Source organism: Neofelis nebulosa, chromosome 6 (genome assembly GCF_028018385.1).
Source record: "Neofelis nebulosa isolate mNeoNeb1 chromosome 6, mNeoNeb1.pri, whole genome shotgun sequence".
In the NCBI taxonomy this organism is placed as follows: Eukaryota; Metazoa; Chordata; class Mammalia; order Carnivora; family Felidae; genus Neofelis; species Neofelis nebulosa.
Window position 1 is genome coordinate 112736851 of NC_080787.1, and position 26599 is coordinate 112763449.

The 26599-nt window shown below is 34.2% G+C and overlaps 1 protein-coding gene and 1 long non-coding RNA gene across 5 annotated transcripts in view; one reads left to right on the forward strand and one right to left on the reverse strand.

Annotated features, from left to right (window-relative positions):
* LOC131514777 (uncharacterized) overlaps nucleotides 1-26599 on the forward strand; it is an 87667-nt gene that overhangs the window by 25077 nt on the left and 35991 nt on the right. The window lies entirely within an intron of this gene.
* TBC1D32 (TBC1 domain family member 32) overlaps nucleotides 5862-26599 on the reverse strand; it is a 202075-nt gene continuing 181337 nt past the window's right edge. For all 4 annotated transcript variants that reach the window (XM_058735121.1, XM_058735122.1, XM_058735118.1 and 1 more), the window contains 2 exons: nucleotides 18655-18843; nucleotides 5862-7684 (listed from right to left, as the gene is read on the reverse strand). In XM_058735121.1, the coding sequence (XP_058591104.1) occupies nucleotides 7565-7684; nucleotides 18655-18843 (309 nt within the window). In that variant the 3' untranslated portion in view covers nucleotides 5862-7564. The remainder of the gene's footprint in view (nucleotides 7685-18654; nucleotides 18844-26599) is intronic.

The following is a 26599-nucleotide window of genomic DNA, read 5'->3' on the forward strand; positions in this document are numbered from 1 at the left end:
GATGAGATTGGTACCCTAATGGGTATCTTCAGATGTCCCGGTCTTCATCTACAGAAACAAGCTTTCCTTGATAGTACACATATCTGCTAATCAAATGATACCTATTGTGTCCAACAGTGTTACTAATTGCTAAACATATCAATTAAGTGCATGATAAAATCTCTTAATTGTATTAGTGCTAGACAATATACTTAGATTCTCAATATGAGATCTAATAAAACACTATGAAATTAGGAACATGCCTATCGAGGCACATCAAAAATTATTCAGAAAGGGGGACAGAAATGGGGAAACTTCACAGGGTACTTAATACTATATATGGTAATAAGCAGCCACATGATTTCAGTCATGTAATGCAAGACTGATTTCTTCCTCAGCTCACAGTCCAATGTGGGTTGGTAGGGAGGTTTTGCTTTTCACAAATTCAAGCATCCAGGCTCCAGGGACACCAGAAAAGAGAACAGAAAGCTCATTGGTAAGGCACATCTACTACTTTATGCCTTGGCCTGCTCACTTATCATTAGTTAAGCTGATTAAATGCCCTGCAATATACTTAGCCAAGGAAGAGGAAACATTGTTGAACATTAACCAGTCTCTGCTGTGCCCATAATCCATTCTAATACTTTTTTCAGGCCAAAATAATTTCATGATAGTAAGCAAAATATTAATTTGAAAAATATGCTCTTACGAAAGTTAAAAGAAAATGTAGGCAGTTATGTTGACATAACATGGAGATCATTTAACCAAAAAAGCAAAGCATTTTGATTTCCATTATCTGATGATTTCTAATGAAACTGTAGTTAATTATATTTGATGTTGTGAGAGAAGGGATTTTAGAGATGCTTGTAAAAAGATGAACTTTAGCATTTTAAGAAAAGGCTAAATATAAATGTGTTATTTAACAAAGAACAAATGATACTTATTCTCATAGCAGATCAAAGCCATCTAAACCCTCGATTAGATAAGATTTTAACAGCCAACATTTTAATAACTGTCTCCCCCAATGTATCTCAAATGCACTCTATTAGCAAACATGACAGTCCAATTATTTCCATGGTGCTTAGCAATTCATGGTGGCCTATTGCCAACAGTAGAATATGGAGTGGGAAACATGCCAAGGAAGTTAACTGATTTTAAAGGCTAAAATATTGCTAGTGCTGAAAATTCAAGGTTTATGTGAGGCTAACTGCCCTGACCCTGTTTAATTTAAACTCATTAGATAAGTAGGTGCCAATGTATTTACTTAAGTAATAACTCTTAATATTCTGCTGAAAAAAACAAGTAGGTAAGTCAATTTTGCTACAAAGAACATGTTGGTGAAATTTTGTCACATAGAACCTTTTATTTATCACTGGAGAATGTAAAACAATTCAAAAATATATTGCTAACCTATTATACATTGATCTGTCTATATCACAAAATCTAAAGTATGAAAAAGTTCACCTGTCTAAACAGGAAGGAAAAATGAGGAAACTGAATAAACTACAAAAATATGTCTAATATTGGATTGTACAGGATTTTTCTGTAATTTTATAACCAGTAAGGAAACCATAAAATAGGAAAATATAATCTGTTACTCTTGGAAAAGTCTGAATCAAAGAGAAATTATGACCACACCTGAGTGTCTGATCCACAGTAGGAATTTAATAAAGATATACTGAGTGACTGAATGAATGAATGAATGAATGAATGATTATAATGCAGTTGAAAGAGGTCTGAACTTGGAAGTCACAATGGCTAGGTTCCATGCTATGCAATCACCAGTTAGCCTAACAAGAACAAATAATAGTAGCTATAATTTATTGAAGTCTTGCTAAGGAGTTGTTAAAAACATGCATTAGATCATAATCCTATGACATAGCTACTACTATTATGCTCATTTTACCAAGAAGTAAAGTGAAGTGCAGAGGAATTAAATAACCTGATAACAGAGCCAGGATCTAAATTCAGACAGTGTGCCTGCTGAGTTCTCAATTTTATCCACTGCATTATATTTCTCCTCTATATAATCTAGGGATCCCCTCTGTACTTTGAGTCATAGCTTCATTGATGAATTAAAGGTTTTGGATTAGATGTCCTCTAGCATCTTCTGTATATCTAGATAGTTTACTCCAAAGTGGATTTGGACTCATATATGCAATTAGTACTCTAAGCCAGAGTTGGCAAAAATTTCCTATAAAGGGCTAGATAATAAACATTTTAAGTTTTGTGGACCACACATACTGTCACAGCTATTCAACTCTACCACTGTAAAAAAGCAATAGACAATACACACACAAAAAAAAAATGAGCAGTGTTCCCGTAAAACTTTAACAGAAAGAGGGTATAGTTTTTTGGCCCATGTCTAAACCATCATATATAATAAAGAAATAGTGAGGATAGTTTTAACGAGAATAATTTAGAAATATTCAACATCATTGTGCTAGGAGACATCCTGACATACAAGATGTTCAAGTCTTCTGCCATCATAACTACATCATTTAGGACATATGACTATCTGATGGTTTTTAGAAAGACAGACTATATAGATCCAAACACCAAATTTACCTGTCAGTTTTTATAAATAAAAGCATACATGGTATATTTAAAAAAGATATTTCCAAATAATGGTTAGATTTCTAGACTATGTCACACAAGCCTATCAGATGCATATTATAGCCAAAATAATACCAGTATGCAATGATACACTCACACATGCATTCACACACACACAGAAGGAAAACTTACACGTTTTAGTTATAATCATTGCTAAATAGAATTTAGTAAACTATTATTTTCATTAAAAATACATTCCATAGCAAACAGTCAGTAGAAAAAATATTTGTACCAAGAATGTAAGTTATTTCCTCCCTGCTTTACCTATTAAAAGAGCTGAGGGGGAATGTGGTCTAAGGTTTCAAAATATGTTCCTTCTGTATCATTGTGATAATTCAAAACAACTATGATATTTCATTCAGCAAATAATCTGATATTCTGCTCTTGTGCCTAGCACTAGGCCAGAATTTCTGAGAGAGAAGAATTAACCTTTGCCCCTTTTTGAAACAAACTTAATTTTGGGGAGATGACATTGCCAAACAAAAGTGTTTACTACTGATACATTTGTTGAATGATATGCTGGCATTAAATAATCAGAGTGAAAATAAACAATTCAAAATAATAAGAAATAGCATGTAAGACTATGTAATTATTTACAAGAGGATGGTTAAGAAATCTTTTATAATTTAAGAGGAATGTTTTGGATTAGAGTGACTCAGTAAAGTTTTGTGGTTTATTGATTGTAGTAAGGTTCTTATACTAAAGACAAAGTGGTGTAGGGGCATCTGGGTGGCTCAGCCGGTTGAGTTTCCGACTCTTGATTTTGGCTCAGGTCATGATCCTAGGGTCACATGCTCAGATGTGCTGCATATGTGCTGACAGTGCAGAGCCTGCTTGGGATTCTCTCTCTCCCTCTTTCTCTGCTCCTCACCTGCTCATGCACATGTTCTCTCTCTCAAAATAAATATTTAAAAAGAATAGATATTTTGAAAAGCTATGTACCTATTAGAGAAATTAAACATTTTGTAAAAACTCCTATCACAAAGAAAATTTCAGGCTTCCCTGGGAAGTTCTACCAAACACTGAAGGAGAAAATATAATATTGTCTATATACAAGCTACTAGAAAATAGATGAACACTTCTCATTTTATGAAGCTAGTATTACGATGATAGCAAAATCAGAAGACAAAAACTATAGACCAATGTCCCTTAAGAACACAGACATAAAAATTCCTAATAAAATTTTAGCAAATCAAATCTGACAATACATAAAAATGATAAAATATTATGACCAAGTAGAGTTGATCTTAGGAATGCAAGTTTGGTTTAACATTAGAAAATATTGGCAAGTTACCATATCAACAGACCAAAAAAGGGGGAAACTCAAAGATTACTTTCATATAAAATATTTGATAAAATTATTTTCTAACAGAAATTCTATTCCTGTAAGTCTCAGTAAAATAGGAATAGAAAGGACCTTCCTCAGCTTGTTTAAGGCATCCACAAGTAACCTATAGTTGCTAATGTTGAAACTCTTCCATTAAAATGGATTTGTCAATTTCTCTTTGCAGTATTTTTTTTAATGTTTATTTATTTTTGAGAGAGAGACAGCAGGGGACGGGCAGACAGAGGGAGACACAGAATCTGAAGCATACTCCAGGCTCTGAGCTGTCAGCACAGAGCCTGACATGGGGCTCTCACTCACAGACTGTGAGATCATGACCTGAGCCGAAGCCGGACGCTTAACCGACGGAGCCACCCAGGCACCCCTGCAGTATTTATCTTTTGAAAAGCAGATTTATTGACATGAAATTTATAATAAAATTCATAAATTTCAAAGTACTTTTAAAAATATAGTCATGTAGCTATCACTACAATCATAACATAGAGGCCCCTCTGCTCTATGCAGAAAATCCCCTTTCTTCCTACCCACCCCCAGCCCTGGGCCTCTGGAAACCACTAACATCCTGTCACTATAAAGATGCCTTTTCTACCATTTCATGCACACGGAATCCTACATGTAACCTTTTGTGTGCATCAGTAGGTGGATACTCTTCAAGGCTGAGTTGTGTTCCATTTTATGGAATGAACTACACTTGTTTATTCACCAGTGGAGGTCTGAGTTGTTTCCAGTTTGGGACTATGATGAATAAAAGCTATATTATTCATGCATGCCTTTATATGGACACACCTTTTCTTTGGAGGAATACCCAAAAGGAATATTGCTGAGTCACATAGTTAAGTGTGTGCTTAACTTCATTTAAAAAAGAAAGAGAAAACAAAACCCCCAACCTTCCAAATGGCTGTTGCAGTTTTTATTCCTATGAGAAATTCAGCATGTTTTTCTTTTTCTACTGCATCATTTCCACCCACATATAAAAATGCTTCCATTTCCCATCTTAAAAAAGTCTTTTGACCCCCGGCCTCCTCCATATTCTCTTTCCCTGCTCAGCAGTGCTCCTGGAAGGACCAGTCTCCAGTCTTTCCCCTCAGCATCATTTAAACCCACTCCAAACAAACCTCACTACTCCATCAAAACTGCTTATCAAAGTCACCAAATCCAGAGATCATTTCTTACTTATCTTTAAAAGTGCATTTTCAGCTTAAAATTATTCATCTCTCCATAAAGACTGTGGACTCTGAGTAGAGGTGCTGTTAGTTCATTTATCCTATCCTGAATATTAAAAATATTTCATTGGGGCACCTGGGTGTCTCAATCAGTTAAGCATCTGACTTTGGCTCAAGTCTTGATCTCATGGTTCTTGAGTTTGAGCCCTGCGTTGGGCTCTGTGCTGACAGCTTGGAGCCTAGGGCCTGCTTCAGATTCTGTTTCTCCTTGTCTCTTTGCTGCTCCCCCGCTCACGGTCTCTCTCTCTCTCTCTCTCTCTCTCTCTCTCAAAAACAAATGTTAAAAAAAAATTAAAAATATTTCATTATACTTGCAACCCTCAACATGTGTATTCAATGAATAACCGAAGGAATTTCTTTAATATCTTGGAACTGGAAAATCAACCTAGAACCCACAATTTAATAATCACAAATTTGGGTAGAATTTTAAGTTTAGATTAATTTCTGAGATTTATTTTACCATCACAGATTCCTCAGATGCCTGTGTATCATAAGGAGGCATAACTACAGAGATGAAATGTTGGAAACAGATATTCAAAGATTTATATATGAGCACTTACATTTTTCACAAATTTGTTTTCATTGTATGATAAAATATAGTTTCTTAAAATGAATCCTGTAAGTGTACAAGGTACCTGTTCACAAAGGAGAAATAAAGTTTGTCCTAAGGACTTACACTTTAAATAATTAAAAAGGGGCAAGGTGGGGCAGTATTTTTTTCTATTCTAAAGAGTATTGTTAAACTAATAGGTACAAAAATAATTTACAGTGGTAGCTACACATACTAACATATTTTACATTTTATTTCACTGAATTAGTAGGTCATTGTTCATAAGACATTTCTTTAACAAATGAAAACAAAAGCTTTCCAGTTGGAACTGAGTTCACCTTTCTAAAATGTAACTGTTATTATCAAGATCTTCAGTTTCCAATCAAAATCACCAATGAATATTATAAAACTAAGTCATAGTTCCTTCTCCATTTGTATTTCTAATTACCATGTAAGAATTTTTTAAAAAAGAAATAAAGCTGCAATTTCTTAGTATCAGTAACAGTAACTCAGGAACAGAGTGGGTAGAAATGAAACCATAAACATTTTGTGAAACCATAAGCATTCTGTGAAACAGTTTTTCAAAATTAACTTTGAAAGCAGACAAAGCTTGGTATTTTGGGTAACCTAGAACTCTCTTAACTCCTATCAACCACAGCTAAAGGGAGTAATATGTCAAATTAACTTGTTCAATTTTCTTTTCTCAACTTTTTCAATGCCCTTTAGGAACACCATTACCGAGCAGCTATTGTTAGCATTTACAGCATAAAACCTAGTTCTGGAAGGTTGATAATGCAATATCCTAAATATCACAAAACTGAAAACTGTACAGTGCCAGTTGTTTCATGATACAAAAGGAAAAATGAGTTTGTGGATGAGCCATTTTCGGTTTAAAAAAAAAAAAGCTTGAGAACAGTCTTAATGGTTGATTTATATTTAAATATAAGCAATGCAAACAAAATGACTACTACCTATAATTAAAAAAAAACTTGTTAAAATCGCTAACTGAAAAATACTTTTGTGTATTCTTTCATATAATAAATGTGACAATTAGAGGAAAATAGACCTTTCCATATTGTATTAATAATCTCATTGGAGCAAAGCCTTCCATTTAAATAAAACGTCGTGTTAGTCATTGAAAATAATTTAGAAATTATTCTCCTTAATGTTATGTTCAGTACAAATAAAATTTATCACTAAAAAAATGCGTAACAAATGCTTATCAGTATGAAATAACCAATCTATCTTTTAAATGAACCATGTAGAGACATCTCACATGAAAAATTATAACTTGATATAGGTATCACAAGCAATTCCTAGAAACACAATTATGTCTGAGGACAATAGTTTTCTTAGCACTTGCCATGATAAATATCATTTATTTCCCCCACATGTTAAATAAATAGTTGTGGCTTTGTCTATTTTTCCTTTATATGTGAAGACAAGATATCAAGAAAACAACTGTCTTCCTTGTTTCTATGGACTCTCTCTCTGGCTAGTCAAACAATTATTTATAATATTGCCACTTCATTCAAAACTCATTGGAAAAAATATTTTAATCTTCTGGTGAAGGAAGAGATGTAGGTTGGGACTAGCTTTTAAATACAAAGAACTAGAAGTAAATTAGATCTGACTCTAAAATCACCTTGCAAAACAAAAAACTTACAAAAAAGAATTTACTTCATGTGACAAATTCAGCTATATCTACTTGAATATATTATTATATTCAAAAAGTCTCAGCATTGATTCACAATATACATATTCACAAAGCATATGCTGTTATAGACACAGAAAACGATTGTTTCTTTTAAACAGATATAAAACGTGGCATTCAACTGTGTGTGCCACCATCTATGTGCTCTGCACTCTAACATTGCGCATGTCCCTCAGCACCACTGGTCGGTAGTTTTGTTCCAAAATCTCCATGTATTCAAAGTAATCACTCACTCGAAACCCATGCAGTGCTTCTTCCTGTCAAAAAATACAGAGAGAAGTTAATTCTCATGCGTAAAGAAACACATTCTAAGTTAATGAATTTAAATAGTTGACTTTTTTTAAAGCTACAGACAGGGTTTTATGTTGCTAGTAAATTGTAATTGCTTTTTATGTAGTAGGCTGTGTATGTATGTGATAGCAAGAAATCATGTCCCTATGAAACAAGGTTGTCTGTGTTTAAAACCAAATATGCTTTACAGCTAAGAAAATATAAGATAAACTCTTAGTTAATGAAATCTTCCCAGTATTTTGGATAGTTTCAATTACAGAATGATTGTTCACATTTTTAGTTAGTAAAGACCCTAAAGCTTATCAAAGGATACTATAATGTTGTAAGAAATATCTTGTTCTACAGCTATGAAGGTTCATAAAACCTTCAATAGTCTGTAACTCATAATGTTGGTACTATGCATGTCTATGCTAATTCTGAATTTAATGGTTAGTGTCCCAAATGAGGCACTCAAGAATAAATTAAAACAATATGAATATTAATTTAGAATCTTAGAGACTTTTAGAGAATTGTGTCTATTTCTTTTAGCATTTCCAAATTCTAGCTATGCAGTACCTACCCTTCAAAATAAAACAAAAATTCTGAAGAAAAATCATACCTGATTCAATGTAATAAGTATCATGTTCAGAATTTTGGAGATTATTTTAAAAACTGGACAATTCATGCCTTCCTAGACATTACAGTTTAAAGGTAAAAGTTACTAACAAAAACCAAAAGCAATTTAAAAAGAGTAAGAGATAATATATTATCATATACCAGAAATTGTGTTATAGACAGTTTACAGATGAGACACATGAATGTATAACACCTAGAAAAAAATCACATATGCAATTTTCAATAAGAATACTTGTAAAGGCCTCCCTCAGATGTCACTGCTCACTCCTAAGTAATAGTTCACAGCTTACAAATAACTTGGGAGAAGTTATACTAATTTTACCATGCATCACCTAAAATATGGGCAATCTGGAGGAATAGCTGGTACATTAAAAAAGTTATTACTTATCTACAAGTCTGGTGTTATATCTTTTTTTTTAATGTTTTATTTATTTTTTGAGAGAGAGAGAAAGAGTGAATGAGCTGAGGAGGGGCAGGGAGGGGGAGGGGTACAGAGGATCCAAATTGGGCTCTGCTGACAGCCTGAAAGCAGCAAGCCCGACGCGGGGCTCAAACTCACAAACCGTGAGATCATGACCTGAGCTGAAGTCAGCTGCTCCATCATCCAATGGGCCACCCAGGTGCCCCCACATGTCTGATGTTATATATAAAAGAACTAAATGATGTTAAGTTGTATGCAAAGCTTTACACCATTAAGGGTAGAGTTAATACCTTCCAACATAAAAATCTGAACTCTATTCAATTAACACAAATAACTGTAATGTTATCTATTCTCTTATTTCTTCATTAACTCATTCATTCTCATTGTATGTCAAGTTCTTGGTCATATCTTGAAGACACAAAGATGTCTGCAGGCCCCTGTCCTAAAACATTAGCAGCTGAAGTGTATATTGTCTCCAGTTTTATGTATAAGCAACTCAAAGTGAAGATGTTCATCTTATGAATAGCAGAAACACTAGGTTTTTGTAATTTCTCTATAAAAAAATATTTCACTTTGTTCTTTGGGGAAAATAGGATTGAAGTAATGCCATTCTTACTGTTCTAGAATTCACTTTAAATAGTTACTGTTGTAGTCACAGAACTATTTATGGATTTATCCATTCTCTTCATTCAAATTATGTGTGATTTGGTACTGATCAACTCCTCATTAAAACTATATCTCAGCTGGTGAGAAATTATAGTAATGTGTTAATCTTACCAGATAAAGGCCTCAATGCCAGAAAAATTGCTTTAGTGTATATTCATGATTTTTAAAAGAATGTCTATTGTTCATCAACTAAATCACAACAGAGGATGAAAGCATTTGAACAATAGCTCTAATAATTCTTTTCTGGGCAAACCTAAGCAAAATATATTGAACATCTTTTAATTATTGTTTCACTTAATTTATAATAAAAACTACCTATGGAGAACCATAGCTATCACTTGTTTTAAATATATTTTTTCCTTAGAATGTTTTCTAAATTATGGTTTCAATTTTGGACAATAATTTTAAAATAAAGAGAAAATATCCTGATAACTACATTGAAGAGACACCTTTAATGCAAACTGGTGCAGCCACTCTGAAAAACAGTACGAAAGTTCTTCAGAAATTTAAAAATAGAGGGGCATCTGGGTACCTCAGAAGTTAGGAGCCCAACTCGATTTTGGCTCAGGTCATGATCTCACGGTTCCTGAGTTTGAGCCCCACGTCAGGCACTGTGCTGACAGTGCAGAGCCTGTTTGGAATTTTCACTCTCTCTCCCTCTCTCTCTGTTCTCTTCCTGCTCGTGTGTGCAAGTGCACTTTCTCTCAAAATAAACTTTAAAAAAAAAAGTTGAAAATAGAACTACCCTATGATCCAGCAATGCACTACTAGGTATTTACCAAGGGATACAACAATACTTATTCAAGGGGATGCATACACCCCAATGTTTATAGCAGCATTATCAACAATAGCCAAATAATGGAAAAAACCCAAATGTCCACCGACTGATGAATGGATAAAGAAGATGTGGTACACACACACACACACACACACACACACACACACACACACTAGAATATTACTCAGCTATCAAAAAGAATGAAGTCTTACCATTTGCAACAACATGGATGGAACTAGAGAGTATTATGCTAAGTAAAATAAGTCAGAGAAAGACAAATACCATACGATTTCACTCATATATGAAACTTAAGAAACAAAACCGATGAGCATAGAAGGGGAGAAAGAGGGAGGCAAACCATTAAACAGACTCTGAACTATAGAGAACAAACAGGGTTGTTGGAAAGAAGGTAGGGGGAGTGGGCTAAATGGGTCATGGCTATTATGGAAGGGCCTTGTGATGAATCACTAAATTCTATTCTTGAAACTAATATTACATTGTAAACTAATTGGAATTTAAATAAAAACTTGAAGCAAAAAATGGCAAATAATTCTTATATCAAGGTCATATTTTATAAGAGAAAAATCAAATATTCATTTTAAAAGAATGTTTTTAAATTATGTAGTTCATTATTTAAAATTCACAATTTATAACTCTGAATAAAATCTTCAGAATCTCCAAATCTACTTTCTGTGTTCAGAGTGGCATATTTTTCGTTTTATTCTAAATGTTCTCTAATGACCTTTTTACTGGATAACTTTACTTTGCAATTACAACCATCTAGACTGCCAGTTTATCAAACTATAACAGACCATTTCTTCAGAATACTGCTTTATCATTTTGTTTATGGACTTAAGTACATGGGACTCTGTATAAAAATATGAATCTCCTTATTCTTTTTTTTTTTTTTTTGTAATCTCTATCTCCAACATGGGGCTTAAATTCATGACCCCAAGATCAAAAGTCACATGTTCTACTAACTGAGCCAGCCAGGCACCCCTGAATTCCCTAATTCTTTAAATACGTAGACATATGTAATTATATCTGGCAACACTATGCCTTTTTATATAGACAATGCACTACTTCTTCAAGAAAAGCATTTTTTTTTAAATTAGGTTACTTCTGAAGTGGTTTACATATTGGTTAGAAGTTCATTTTGAGCAAACTGCATTTTCTTTTTTGTACCTAATGGCTTTTCAACCAGTATGCCTTCAATGATTATCTCTCTTATTTCTGGGTTTCAAATGTTGAGTCATCAAAAAGCATTAAAAATTACTATTCTAAACCACAGTGTTTCATGTGCATTCAATATTACATGATATGGCATATCCACAGCTTGCCTCTCATTTGCATATAGAACTCCGTTTTCTTTTACTAATGAGAAAATTTAATTAGAAGGTCCACTGAATTTAAAGTTTTTTAAAAAGGTAACCAGATTAGTCAATGAGAGACAACTTGATATACTAGAAAGAGCACAAGATTTCGATTCAGACCAAAAAAATGGTTCAAACTCCCCTGTAGTAGTTACTAGATATATACACCTGGGGAAGTTTACTGACACTTTAACCTTCAATTTCTCATGTGTAAATGTAGCACATGAACTCTTTAGTATGAACTATAAAACCTTGTATGATCTGGGTCCTGATGCCTCTCTAACTACCTCACCTTGTTCTAGCCACGGTAGTATCTCAACACTTTCTAAGTGGACCAAACTCATTTCTCCCTCTAAGCTTCTGCCCTTGCCTTTTTTCTCATTTAGAACAATTTTGTCCAGAAGTTGCTTTTCCTTGCCTCATTAAAGTCTCTGTTTCTGCTCTCAGAGTAGGCTTTGCTGGACTCTTTATCCAATAGCACCTCTGACTTCCCTTACCATGTTTAAGTTCCTTAAATTAAGATTTATCAATACCTAAAATATTGTATATTTATTTAAATATCTACCAGTAGACTGTAAGGTCAATGTGGATAGGGATATGACCTGTTTTGTGACTATAATGCCTGGGACACAGCTCTTGTACAATAGTTGAATAAGTCAATGAGTGAATTAACAATGCGTATAAATTCCTTTGCCCTAGTGCTTGGCATTCAATAAGCACTCAAGGTGTTAATGGTGGTCATAAGAACATCTTTGTTAACTGACGGTCTCTAAAATGGCTAAGATAGATTTTCTTGATTGCACTGCAAATCTATAATGTGAAACATCAATGATTATTGACTCCAGTCTGTTTTTCTTTTTTAATATGAAATTTATTGTCAGATTGGTTTCCATATAACACCCAGTGCTCATCCCAACAGGTGCCCTCCTCAATGACCATCACCCACCCTCCTCTCCCTCCCACCCCCCTGTCAACCCTCAGTTATTCTCAGTTTTTAAGAGTCTCTTATGGTTTGGCTCTCTCCCTAACTTTTTTTTTTTCATTCCCCTCCCCCATGGTCTTCTGTTAAGTTTCTCAGGATCCACATAAGAGTGAAAACATATGGTATCTGTCTTTCTCTGTATGACTTATTTCACGTAGCATAACACTCTCCATCCAGTTCTATCTACGTTGCTACAAAAGGCCAGATTTCATTCTTTCTCATTGCCAAGTAGTACTCCACTGTTTTCGACCCCTTGACAAAAAAAATAAGGGAACAATCCACTTACGATATTATATTACAGTCTTTTCTTGCAACTTCTCAGGAATATGCTTATTATGGAAATCAAGCTATACCTATCCTTTCAAGCATTACTTGTACCAGCAAAGGTTTCCAAAAATAATTTCCAGCAGAAATGTTTTTAGAGCTACTGCAAGCCCTGTAAATTTGGAATCTGAATCAAAGATAAGGCCTTTCAGGGTGTTAGATACAAAGTACAAAAAGATCAAGTGTACTTACTTACATCTTACTAAGTAAGAAGTAAGAAGCATCAAATTATATTGTAAGAGTCACATGTGAGAAGGGGTTTTGTGAACTTAGTTCCATTTTTTACCTTTGCTAGAGATGGCTTCTTGTGTGTTGTGTTTGACCTATCATGAAAAAGGAGCTTCTTTCTCGGTTAAAGTGATAGAAAAATAACCAATCTGCAAGTAATGCTTTTTTTCCTAGTACGCTTCTCCTGGGGTGCTTGGTACAATTAGAAATTCCTAAGCCCCAAAGCCCCAAAACTTCTGAATCTCTGGTTTTGGCATCCTGTATTCAAGTTTCAAAGGTGACATTTTTACATATCCTAGAAGTTTCAAGCTATTTGAGGTTTTATACTAAAACGTGACAACTCAGGCCTGTTGTGAAAATTGTTTTGGTAGGCCTGGGGAAGAGTCTAGATGTGTCAGTTTCAATAAACATACTAACGATCCTCAGGATCAGGGGAGTGTATATAGCATGTGTGGTTCTGGACAGAATGAGGCTCTTAAATATTCACTATAGTGTGTGATTCTTAAAATTTTTAACTCAGGGGCACCTGGTTGCCTCAGTCGGTTAAGCTTCCAACTTTGGCTCAGGTCATGATCTCACAGTTCGTGACTTCAAGCCCCACGTCAGGCTCTATGCTGACAGTACCAAGCCTGCTCTGGATTCTCTGTCTCCCTCTCCTACTGCCCCTTCCCTACTTGCACTCTCTCTCTCTCTAAAATAAATAAATAAATAAACATTAAATTTTTTTTTTTTTCAGCTGAGGGGTACATGGGGATATGTGATGACTAGAGAGATGATCCTATCTTGGCTGGGTAAATGAGAGATTAGGTTTTGACCAGATACAATGTAAGAGAATGTTCCTGACATAGCTCTGAAGTACATGCCAGGTAATCTATGATATACTAAGATGTCTAAGTGCCTAGAGAAGAGAAAAATGGGAGCAAAATATATATTCTAACTGTAGACTCAGGAAAAAGGCCTATTTCCTTTGTTCTCTATACATCTTTTTCTTCAGTTAATAAGAGCAACAGGGGTGCCTGGGTGGCTCAGTTGGCTAAGCAACTTGGTTCAGGTCTTAGGGTGGCTCTTTAACTTGGCTCAGGTCATGATCTCATGACCCTGAGATAGAGCCCCGGCATTGTACATCATGCTGGCTGTAGGGCCTGCTTAAGATTCTCTCTCTGCGCCTCCCCCACTCACACTCACTTGTGCACTCTCTCTCTCAGGAAAAGAAAAAGAAAAAAAAAAGAATAGGAGAAGGATGGGACAGGGATGTAGAAATTCAAATAACTGCTAACTTTTTTTTAAAGCACTTGCTATGTGGCAATGTTCTAGAAGTATTTTACAGATATCATCTAATTACTCCATGTAATAGGTATTATTTCACAGTTAATTATATGGATGAGAAAACCGTGGCACAAAGAGGTTAAGCAACGTGCCCAAGCTTACAGAGTGACAGAGCCAGAATTTGAACGCGGGCAGACTCGAGTGATACAAGAACAACGAAAAACACATATCTGCAAACCACTGTTGACATAAAACTGAACATGTTTTATCTATTCCCTCAGATGGTGAATTATTTTTAGTACCATGTATACTTTTGTCTGTTAAAAGCTTAGCAATTCATGTGATGTTTCTGTCTGATCTCCATTCCTTACCCTGTCAACATGATCTGGTAACAGCTGCAAGAACAACAAAAACAAAATTCCTCTTGACAATTTACTGATTGGATTGAAATTAATCTGATTTTTTCATAATTATAAATTGATTTTGCCATAACATGCAGGATTTAGTTGAAGCATTCTAATTAAGTATTTTGAGCCTTCACAGCCTGATTTTCACTGGAAGGCAATCTTTTCCCAGCCTGGCATTTCAGTGAAGTTTTCCCCAAGTCGAATTCAATTGAATTCACAAACTAAACCAAGATTACTGCCAGCCTATTATCGCTAGAGAGAAATGCAATATAGCCAGTTGGCTGAAACAGTGAGTCTTCTAAACTACTATTAAACTCTTTCTAAACCGGCTTGCTTGCGTGAGTGAGAGAGATGACTCCACTTAAACAAACAAACAAACAAAACTTTACACTTCCAAGCTCACTGGGATATTTGAGAGCACTATACTTATCTTTCTGGGTGATGTTTTTCTTTCTAGTAAGTGTGATGCCTACAGATTTCCTGAACCTTTATCTGTCACAGATAAAAACATTTAAGACCCTAAGTCCAAGGACTAAGCTCTTCAGCATACCTTCAGAAGTTGTTTTTTAGCTCAGTAATGATCTATCAATTGCCACAGTGTGGGGATAATGCACTTATTATACATAATATATAATAACGCTGCCCTATTATCAACCTACATATTTGTTGTGTCTACAAAGATGTTGTGAAAAACTCAGAAAATACCTTGCTAATAACAACTTACATTCATGCCATTCATTAATCATTTAGTGGTTTAGTCAAAAAAGGAAAAATAAAGTGTTTAGGTTTTTTATTTTATTTTTTGGTTTTGTTTTTTAAGTAAATCAGGCCTGACTATGCTCACCACCTGGTCTAAGAAATTCCAAGTCATCTTTTTAATACACTGATCATGAAGAATTGCTCAGTGGGCTATCAGAAAAGTAGGCAATGAGTCTAGACTCTCAATTGCCTAATTTAAAATCTGGAGCCTAAACCAAATTAATACAAATGGGTTGATATTGTCTCAACACTATCTGCTTCAGACAGATCATTACTATTCCTAAAGCGATGCTTCTATCATGTCACTTTCTGTCAATAATTAACCAGGAAAAAACTGCCTATTTTCAATCTTCTGGAACCGTCTAGTACCTGAAGTTTTCAGGATAACTAATAATAGTTGAAAACACGTTTGTGGTTTTTCAAAATTTTTGAAACATTCAATTGGGTCTGATTATTTGAACATTGTTTACAATGGATGCTTGTTTTATCTATTTTTATACAATGATTCAATATCCTCCTTTTAAAAAGTAGTTTTATTTATAAAAGAAGGACCCATTCTTCAAAAATAAAAAAAAAATAAAAATAAACCCACCAAATACCCTAAAAAGTAAGTCCTCTGTTCTACTTCACCTCTTCCAAAGCAATCATTTAAAAATACGTACAGTCAAGAAATAGCATGTAATCTATATAAGAATATTATTATGGCTGTGGTATATGTGGAGAATTATTAAGTTTTTTTTTCCACCCTTTGCACAAGTCTGAGATTTCTGGATTAGAAAGTATAATAAAACATAATTCCCCAGGTTTAATCCTTTAACTTCTACTTGAATGAGAATTTTTGAATCATAGAACTATTTTTGACTTGGGTTGTCTTCCAAGGGAAGGGAAAATTAAATCACTTTATTAACCAAAGTTTCATTATTGGTTGATACATGAATAACTAGAAAATAGTCTGTATGTATTTATATACATTGGAAAAAACAGACCATCACAGGGCTTAAAAGAGTAACAGGGTATGTAAATTCATATTTAAATAAACCACACTGGAATTTATCACACAAGAAAAATAACTGCTCACCAAAGAGATCAGTGAACTTGAGATTTACTTGCTGAAAACAAAAAATAAAGTGAAGCCACAATATCAGAAAGATATTTCTCCTAATCCCTCAGATGACTGCTAACAGCAGAGCAAGAAGTAAGGTTAGTTCCGGGACAAGTGCTAAAATTAATTCTTTGCCAACATGTTATTCATCTGGATTTAAACCAATTCAATTAAAATTTTAGTAATTTAAACAGGACTTGAGTAGTAACCTTTCTCCCCTCATTTAAAAATTCTTTAAACTGACAGCATTATCAAGCAGTAGAGAACTCAACAGAGATGAAACTGCAATAATCACCACCATCAATCAAAGAATTCGGTAATGTTTGTTATTAAATGTGAACAAAACTAAGTTCATCTTTCCCTTTATATTTTTTATTTGTTTATTCTGTCAACAGATATTTACTGGGCACCTACTATGTGCCAGGTACTGTTCAAGGCATTGAAAATACATTCATAAACAAGATGGACAAAATCGCTGTCCTTGTGGAATATGCACATTATACTGAGAAAGACTGACAAAAATATATATAAAATAATTTCAGCTATAAGAGATACCAAAGTGGGATAAGAGGTTATAGATTTACAGGTTAGAGGATATTCAAATATAAGCCCTTGGGAAAACTTCAGACTCTGAGATTCCTATGAATTGACCATGGCAGTGACAAAAGTGTCCCTTACTAAATAGGAACCCACATTTTTGTCCTCAGCATAATTCCCATTTGCTTAGCCATTCCTGTCCTCCAAATTACCTGTTGCAGATAACTTTTTTTCTTTTTCTACCTAAGTTTTCATTTTACATGTACAACCACTGTCTTGGTATATTTTTTCATTAAAAACGTTCCTAAGATCATAATTCTAGTGATACATATAGAAAGTCTGTGACCTTCTGAATTCAGTATCTCTATGAAATAGAAATGCCTGATAGTTTGGCAACTTTGAATAATTGATGGCATTTATTTACAGAAAATCATTATTAAATGGAAAATAGCTCTGACAAGATCTAGTGGTAAAGAAAAATACAAAGAATAATTAAAGAATTAATTAACATAAATATTATTTGTTGATCCACAGAAAACCTAGCAAAGGACTAATGCAGGTCTGGGTGTGTGCATGTGTATGTGTGCTTTGTGGGAAGGTGCAGGTAGCATGGGGAGGGAAACATACTTCAAATTCAAGGAAAGATTTTAACTTAAAATGAATACAGTTGGATTCCCATGAAGAACTGCACACAGGGATGTATTTATTGAACGTGTGTTTCCTAAAGTCCAGAGCTTCAAAAGTCCTATTACTGTGAGAAACAAACTGAGCAACTATATTGTGTTTAAAACATTAACTTATGTAAGGTAGTGACTGTTTAAAAAGAATGTTATGATGGAAAAATCTTTCATGGAAACATTTTATAAAAATAGGTGAAAGTTTAAAAAATATAGAATATGAAGGTATAGGAAATTACATGAAATGCTTTTAAAATGTTTCAAACCTCTGTATTGACATAGTAGCTTGAACTTTTAGTGACCAAATAAGGTAGAAGGAATATAACAAAAAACAGTCTGTGGAGTAGCACGATGGCTAAAGGCCAAGTTTTGAATCCCAGTAGCTTAGCTACTTCACATCCCAGTCCCACTGCTTCTTACCGTGTAATCTTGGGCAGCTTACTTAAGTTGGTCCCTCAGTTTCCTCAACTCTAAAATGAGAATAATAGTACCTATTCTAAAGGTTGTTTTATTTTAAGTTTATTCAATTATTTTGAGAGACAGAGAGAGCGAGTGGGTGAGGGGCATAGAGAGAGGGAAAGAGAGAATCCCAAGTGGGCTCCACACGTGGGGCTTGAACTCACAGACTGTGAGATCATGACCTGAACTGAAACCAAGAGTCAGATGCTTAACCAACTGAGCTACCCAGCTGCCCCGCTTAAGGTTGTTTTTAGATGACTGTCTAGAAAAATATCTGATATTAAGAATCAAATTAAAGTTAGCTGTGAACTCAACCACCATGTTCCCCCTGAAGTTACTTACTTTTAGGAAAACCTGCAGATCTTGAGTCTGAGTGTGCTGCAGAATGTCTTGTTGTAAGTGTTTGAATATAGCTATACAGATATACACTTGGTAATCAGGACCAAGGAAAACACAAGTAGCAATATAATGGCAGATTTCTATCCAATCTAAATAATTCCAAAAACACTGAGTTATCCACTGTAGGCATATCTAGAAAAAAAGAAGTGAGTTCATTAGAAAGCTTATAAAACCATACTTTTTAAAAAAAAAAAAAAGCAATAACCACTAATTCATGCAAAAGCAATGAAGCGCTTGGCATCCGATCAAAATAGAAAGATATCCTGCACACAGGGATGCTTCATCTATTTGCTTAACGTGTGAGAAAACATTCATGGCCTAGGGACCCAGGACTTAGAGGTCACTGATGGTATTCACACTGCTCACATACCTATTGCTAAATGCCTTCTTTATTCAATATAGTCCTCTTAACCACAACATCAGTCTGCTCTCTACAGATAACAAATGCTAAGAGACCATTTTAATTCCGAGATGGGAGGTTTTTTTCTACCCTACCTAATAATCACAGATGTATAATTATGCAGATGACAGATTGCTAAATGTTACATTAATGCGAATGGACTCTTGCTGAATCAGAAAATAATTTAAATCAAACAGGATTATATAACATAAAAACTGGGAGCTAATGTGGAAAATAACTTAGAAGTGAGACTTTTACAAAAATCATTTATCTTACTTCTTGAATAACATTCAGATAATTTGGATTACAAAATGTATACATGCCCATTGTGGAAAAAAATACAAAATACCCCTTTAAAATAGAAAAGTTTAAAAAAACACACAATAACAATGGGTGGAATTGTGTCTTTCCCCTAAAAGCATGTCCAAATTCTTGGATTTGGAAACATTATTTGGAAACAGATTTTTACAGAGGTAACTGCGATAAAATGAGGTCACTAGGGTGAGCCCTATTCCAGTATGACCGGTATCAGTTAGAAAGGGAAAATTTGAACACAGAAATAGACATAGAGGGAAGACGAAAAGGCACACATGGGGAATGTCCTACGAAGACAAGAGGACTGGAGTGATGCATTTACAAGCCAAAAACCATCTGAGGTTACCAGAAATTAGGAGAGAGGCATCAAACAGTTCTTTCCCTAGGGCCTTCAGAGGGTACACAGTCTTGCTAACAATTTTTTTCTTTCAAGTTTATTTACCTTGAGAGAGAGAAAAAGAGAGAGGAACAGAGAGAATCCCAAACAAACCCCATGCTGTCAGCATAGAGCCTGACATGGGACTTGATTTTGGGAACCTTGAGATCATGACCTGAGCCCAAATCAGGAGAGTCAGACTAATTCCCCAACTGAGCCACCCAGGTATCCTGTTAACACTTTTATTCTGGACGGCTGGCCTCCAAAACTGTGAGTCAATAAATTTCTGTTGTTTTAAGCCACCAGTTCATGCTATTTTAATACTATAGTCCTAGGAAACTAAGATACTTTCCAATATTTTAATTTTCATTTATGGTCTACAAATTGCCATTGAGGGAAAATTTCCTTTATTGAACCTACTTTTCTTTTTGGAGGTGGGGAGCAGGGAATGGCAACAAATATAATGGCTTCTCTCAATTTATCATAGATGTAAAAAACAAAGATAAACAAATTTTCCTTTGTTCTACTGTTTTGTCCTTTTAAAAATATATTCTTGAATAGTTTCTAAAACTTATTTTTAGATCTGATACAGTTTCGAGGAGTGGTTGATTCTACCTTAAGTGCCTTTAACATGGTGTATTAGTCTGCTCAGGCTGCCATAATATAAAGTGTCACAGACCAGGTGACTTAAATAAAAGAAATGTCTCTTCTCACAGTTCTGAAGTCTAGGATCAAAGGGTTGGCAGGGCTACATCTCTCTCCTTGGGTTGGAGATGGCGGTCTTCTATGTTTTCATATGGTCTTCCCTCTGGGTATCTGTGTCCAAATTTCCTCCTCAAAGGACAGTGGACAAATTGGATTGTGGCCTACCCTAATGTACCTAATTTTCATGTACTTACCCCTTTAAAAATCCTATCTCCAAATACAGTCATTCTGAGGGTAGTGGTGGTAAAGATTTCAACTTATGAATTTCAGGGTTGGGTAATACCATACCAGATGGTATTATTGAATTTTTGTTTTCCATATGCCTATTTCCTTATGTCAACCATTGACATCTTAATTTCAGATATTATGGGCATATCTTTTCATTTCATTTTCCACTCATATTTCCTATTATTGATAATACTGACTATAGATCCCCAAGCATTTTTTCTTTTTTTTTTAATGTTTATTCATTTTTGAGAGAGGGAGAGAGAGAAAGGGAGAGAGAGACAGAGAGAGCAAGCGAGCGCACGAGCAGTGGAGGGGCAGAGAGAGAAGGAGACACAGAATCCGAAGCAGGTTCCAGGCTCTGAGCTGTCAGCATAGAGCCCGACGTGGGGTTTGAACTCACAAACCATGAGACATGACCTGAGCTGAAGTCGGACACCCAACCAACTGAGCCACTCAGGGGCCCCTAGATCCCCAAGTATTTTTTTCTGTTTTTTAATTGTAATTCTATTCGCAGGTATAAGATTTTGCTTTATAAATATTATGTGCTTCTTCTATTATGCTCCAAAATCTATTCACAGAGCCTATGAGTAACTCAATATTGAATTTTGTGTATGAATATTCGATATTTATGAACTGGGAGAATGTATTTAATTTCCTTTTGTCTCAACTTTCATCTTATCACTGATAGGATTTTCCCCTCAGATCTTGACCTGGAGGGTAGCTTGGCATGCAGAGTTCATTACCAAACTTCCATTGCCCACATAGTATGGCTCTACTGAACTGGGGAGAAAATATCTCCTACTCTTACTTAACTAGACAGGTTGAAGCAGTCAGTGGTTCTTTGACTAGAAGTAATACTTTTAATTCCCTTAGTGTCCTGCTGCCAGGGTTCTGTCTCTGTTCTATGCTATAGTTATTAATGCCAAGAAACTTCTGGCCATGCTGTGTTAATAAAAATGAATCTCCAGATGAGTTAAGGAGAAACAAAGAGTCGAAACTAGTACAAATGAACCCTGCAGCCAGGGGTATTTGTCCGTCCTCTTTCTCAGTAGCCTTAGTGTTCTACTGGATGGACCGTGTGACACTACTGATCCTCAACTCATTTTGATCTTAAAACCTCACAACTCTATATGGTTCAAATATATCTGAAGTTAAAATATATATAGGGAGATACTCTTCCTTATTAGTTAAAAGAAAGTCACCCCAGAATCTGCAATCAGTTATCATACATAGTTATTAATGCAGTTCAATTTTCTGGTATTTACATACATTCAAGTATTGTTTTCTGTACATTGTCTACTTTTCTTCCATTAAACAGAGATAATGCCTATCTTTTTCTACACATGGGAAATTTAGAAGAGGGAAAAAGATTATAACTGAAAACACTTTGAAAGTATATAAAGTGCTATTTAAATGTGATTCTATAACAAAGGTACAGATGTTTGTTATTCATTTAATATTTATCAAGTACCTAATATACAAATAAGCATTATAATTTTTAACCGAAAAAGGGACATTTACTCCCTGTTCTCATGGAGCTTACACTCAAAGGGGAGATATAATTTTTCAATATATGTCCCTCTTCATTTGGCAGAAATTATATTTGCTATTCTGTGTACAAGATGATTCAGAATTATTAAACTGTAATACAATGCTAAAATAGTATTCCTCTAGAAGAGTGAGCAATGAGTCACAGTATTCAGTCCTTAAGCTAATAACTTCTCTATCTTTATAGGATGAAAAGGTTTGCAAATCAGCTGATGAACTAGAATTCTAAAAGGATAAAGGAAAGAGTGTGTCCAAGCAGAATGATAAATTCCTAAGACATTTTTAGTGTGGAATTTTCCAAATATACATAAAATTAAAAAAGCTATACATGAACCAGAACCATCACAGCTTCAAAATTTTTAGTGATTGGATAAGTCTCTTTAGTCCATCTCCCCCTACATGTAGGTTCCCCTTCTTTAAACTTTCTAAGAGAAAACACATAAGTTGCTATATATTATATCTGTGTTTGCTTTAAAACACACAGAAAATCTTAGTTACCAATGCCACCCATTTTTGTTTTTATCACACAAGACAAAAATAATCATAGAATACCAGCACTACCATGAGAAATATGATTACTTCAAACAGTATTACTACTGTTCTTTGCCTTTAGACAACATATCACTTGACACATACAGTCAAATTATTGTATTTAAAGTGATTCTCATGAGTTTATACCATCAAATGGGTTCTGGTGGGTTCATTTTATTCAGTTTGACTTTATATTCTCAGGGACAGAATATGTTTATTTTGTTGGTTATATACATTTATATCGTATAAAATATTTAAGTGATTCTAAGGCAAAAATACAAAAGGTTTATTCATTTCTTGATCTCATTCCTTCTCTATCCCTATAAGCAATCATTAAAAAAAGGTACATTCTTTCATGTTTTGTTTTTTTTAATATTTTTTAACGTTTATTTATTTTTGGGACAGAGAGAGACAGAGCATGAACTGGGGAGGGGCAGAGAGAGAGGGAGACACAGAATCAGAAGCAGGCTCCAGGCTCTGAGCCATCAGCCCAGAGCCTGATGCGGGGCTCGAACTCACGGACTGCGAGATCGTGATCTGAGCTGAAGTCAGACGCTTAACCGACTGAGCCACCCAGGCTCCCCTCTTTCATGTTTTTAATATAAGCACATGCATTTGTATCCCACTCTTTCTTACATAAATGGTAACATACTAAACACTTTCTCTTCACCTTCTTATCACTTAACCAAAGGATCCTGTATATCATTCCACCACAATATACAGAAGGATTTCTCATTTTTACAGGCATGGTATTCCACCATGGATAAGCCATAATTTTTCAACCAAGCCTCTATATCTGCATTGTTTCTAGTCTTCTGATACTATAATCAGTGCTGTAACAAACACCTGTACGTATCTTCAAATTTTTGTCAGAATATCTCTGGGATAGATTTCTATAAATGAGATTGTTGGGTTAAAGGGAAAATACATACATATGTGATTTTGCTAGATACTGCCAAATTCCCTCTTATAAGTACAAACATATACTGTATTTTCAAATCTAAGCAACTGAGTTCTTAAATTCACCGAAAAATATTAGTAGTTCATGAAATGGTGTACAAAGAAAAGGAAACAAACTAATTAGGTTTGTTTTTTATTATAGACCAATGTTCCTTAAACCTAATTATACTTTAAAACATTTAAATGTGTTTTAGGCTTCGAGGAAAGTACAATACACATCAAAATGTATCACAGCCTTCCTAGGAAATTTTGCTCTTCAATCATACTTAAGCTGCTAAAGGACATTAGATAAACATAATTATTTTATCCGAGGTATATAATTCTCACTTGTATCTAGATTTGAAAAACAATCTTCAAAACATTCCATAAGAATTAAAAAAAAAAAAAAGTTTGGCTAGAGCAATTATTTGTGGATACCTGATTAAGCCAGAATAGGTATGAACTGAATGACCAAGTTTTAGGATTCAAAGACAGTATTTTTAACAACTCTTCTGGACTCATTTTATTTGCCCACACCATAGAAAGAACATTAGCAAAATAAGAAAGAAAACTAATTTCAAAATCAAAAGATGTGGTTCCAAGTGAAGTCTTTGCTATCATGGTAACCTCACTAAATCAATTTACTGACTTCATTGATCCTTAATTTCTCCATCACATGAAGCAGTCAAATTTTAAATGAGATGAGATCTGGAAATATACCTTTTACACTGCAAAGAGTTGTTATACACATACTATTTTTGTTGTACTTGTAAGTGAGATACTGTGTCAGACACTCAAAGAACTGGAAGGTAAGTCAGGTACACATGCCTTTAAGGAACTTCAACTATTAAAGAGGTAAAGGACATAAAGAACTATTCCACAAGGCAAGACATAGATTTCTATTAGAAGCATAGAAATAGCACACAAATTCATATCTACTGATAGTTCAGCAAAAAAAGTTTCCATTTGGACAGACATAAAGGATAAGTCCTTGACATATTAAGATGTGGCACAGGGAGAAAGAAGGTACTATTTCATGTGGCAACCTTGGCAACATGAGGAGAGAGAAAGTCTGGGGATATATATATTTATGAATAGGACTATTAACAAGAAACATTCTGATTTGCATTTGTGTAATTTTCATTTTCAAAAAACACTATGTCACAAAGTATGAAATGTTAGAATAGTTTTCTTTAATCCAGTCTTCATGATGAAAGGAGAAGAAAAAAACAGTAAATGAGAACAACTAAATGTTTTTCTAGAGTATATTCAGAGGATTATCCATGTTAGCCTACTTGCTGACACAGTACAATATAATAATGATATGCAGAATAAGGACCCCACGAAATTATAAGAGATAAATCACTAAAGATATGTGGTACTTCTTAAGCTAGGAAAGTTAAATAAGGTCCAATAATGAAAAGTGTTTTACCAAAGGATAAAATTGTTCAAAATGCTAATCAAAACGTCATTTTCTGTTCATTTAAAAAGGAAGACTATATATTTGAATTTCTATTTTCCAATCTCAGTTACTCTTAAACTCTAATCAACATATATTTCTAACTACTTTATTTTTTTTGTATTCTAGTTGAACGTGTATTTTTACTCTAGAGATACGTGTATTTTATTTAGCAACCTGCTCACAAATCCTTCATTAATCAACCAATCCCTTAGTGTCTGTAAATACACAACTTCAAAAAGCACTGCTCCTAATTACATCAAAATGAATAAGCTTTGCAATACAAAATCTATATCCAAACGATTACTTAAGCACCTATACCTATTCATTACTTAAAAGTTGTTTCATATTTTATAATTAGCAATAAAATAGCAAATTATATCAACAAAGCAATGATATATACTTAAGGCACAAAATGATTTGCTCACATAGGGAGTCATTAAAAAGGAATTTTACATTAGATAACTTAAGAAACATAACATTACTGCTTAGAAATTTTTATTAGATAAATCTGCTATATTTATGCAATTTTAAATCGATAAAGAAACACCAAAATGATAAAAAGGTATCAAATTGATATGGTGAGGCCTAAGGTATTGCACGTTTTTCCCACTGTTTGTGGCAATACATTTTAAAATTAGAGGATATATGTTACGAACTAATAAATGAATGGAGGTATTAGACAATATACAGTATATTAATCAAGACTAGAATGGCAAAAGAATTCTCAGGAACATTTTGTTCCCTAGCTTGGATTTTTAGGAGAGTAGAAAGAATAGATTACTGAGCTTATAGTAAATATTTAAGTATCTACTTCCAACCAGAATTAAACATTTTAGGATTTAAATTTCTGAAAAGTGTTTTAAGTACATGCTGGGTAAGAGCACCATGGCCAAGAAAGAATATTCCTTTCCACTACATGTAATTCCTCATTATATTTAGACCTATTAACTTCAGAAAATTTGAAACTCAAGAGGCATAGTAACCACATACAAGTAAATGTAATTACATGACATAAAGGCTCTTCAAAATAAGTATAAAGGCATATTGCCGAGAACTATACTGTCTAATTAGGAAGAAAAGATTGCCAAGACAAATCCAAGGGAATTCAAGAATGGTCTACTATTAAGAAATCTACCAATAGGTCACATAAACCCCAAGATCAAGATAATCTTAACCCTAAAGGAACCCTAAAGGAACATTTTTATTTGAATAAAAGAAATAAAATTCAATATTTTACATAAAGTAGAAGGATTCTTCCATAGTATGACAGGAAATAATTCTCTTAATGGTGAAATACTGGAGGTTTTCCTAATAATTGTTAAAGTCTAAAACAAGGAAGCAACTATATAGAATTTTCTGGGACAATTATAGAATTTAATTTAAA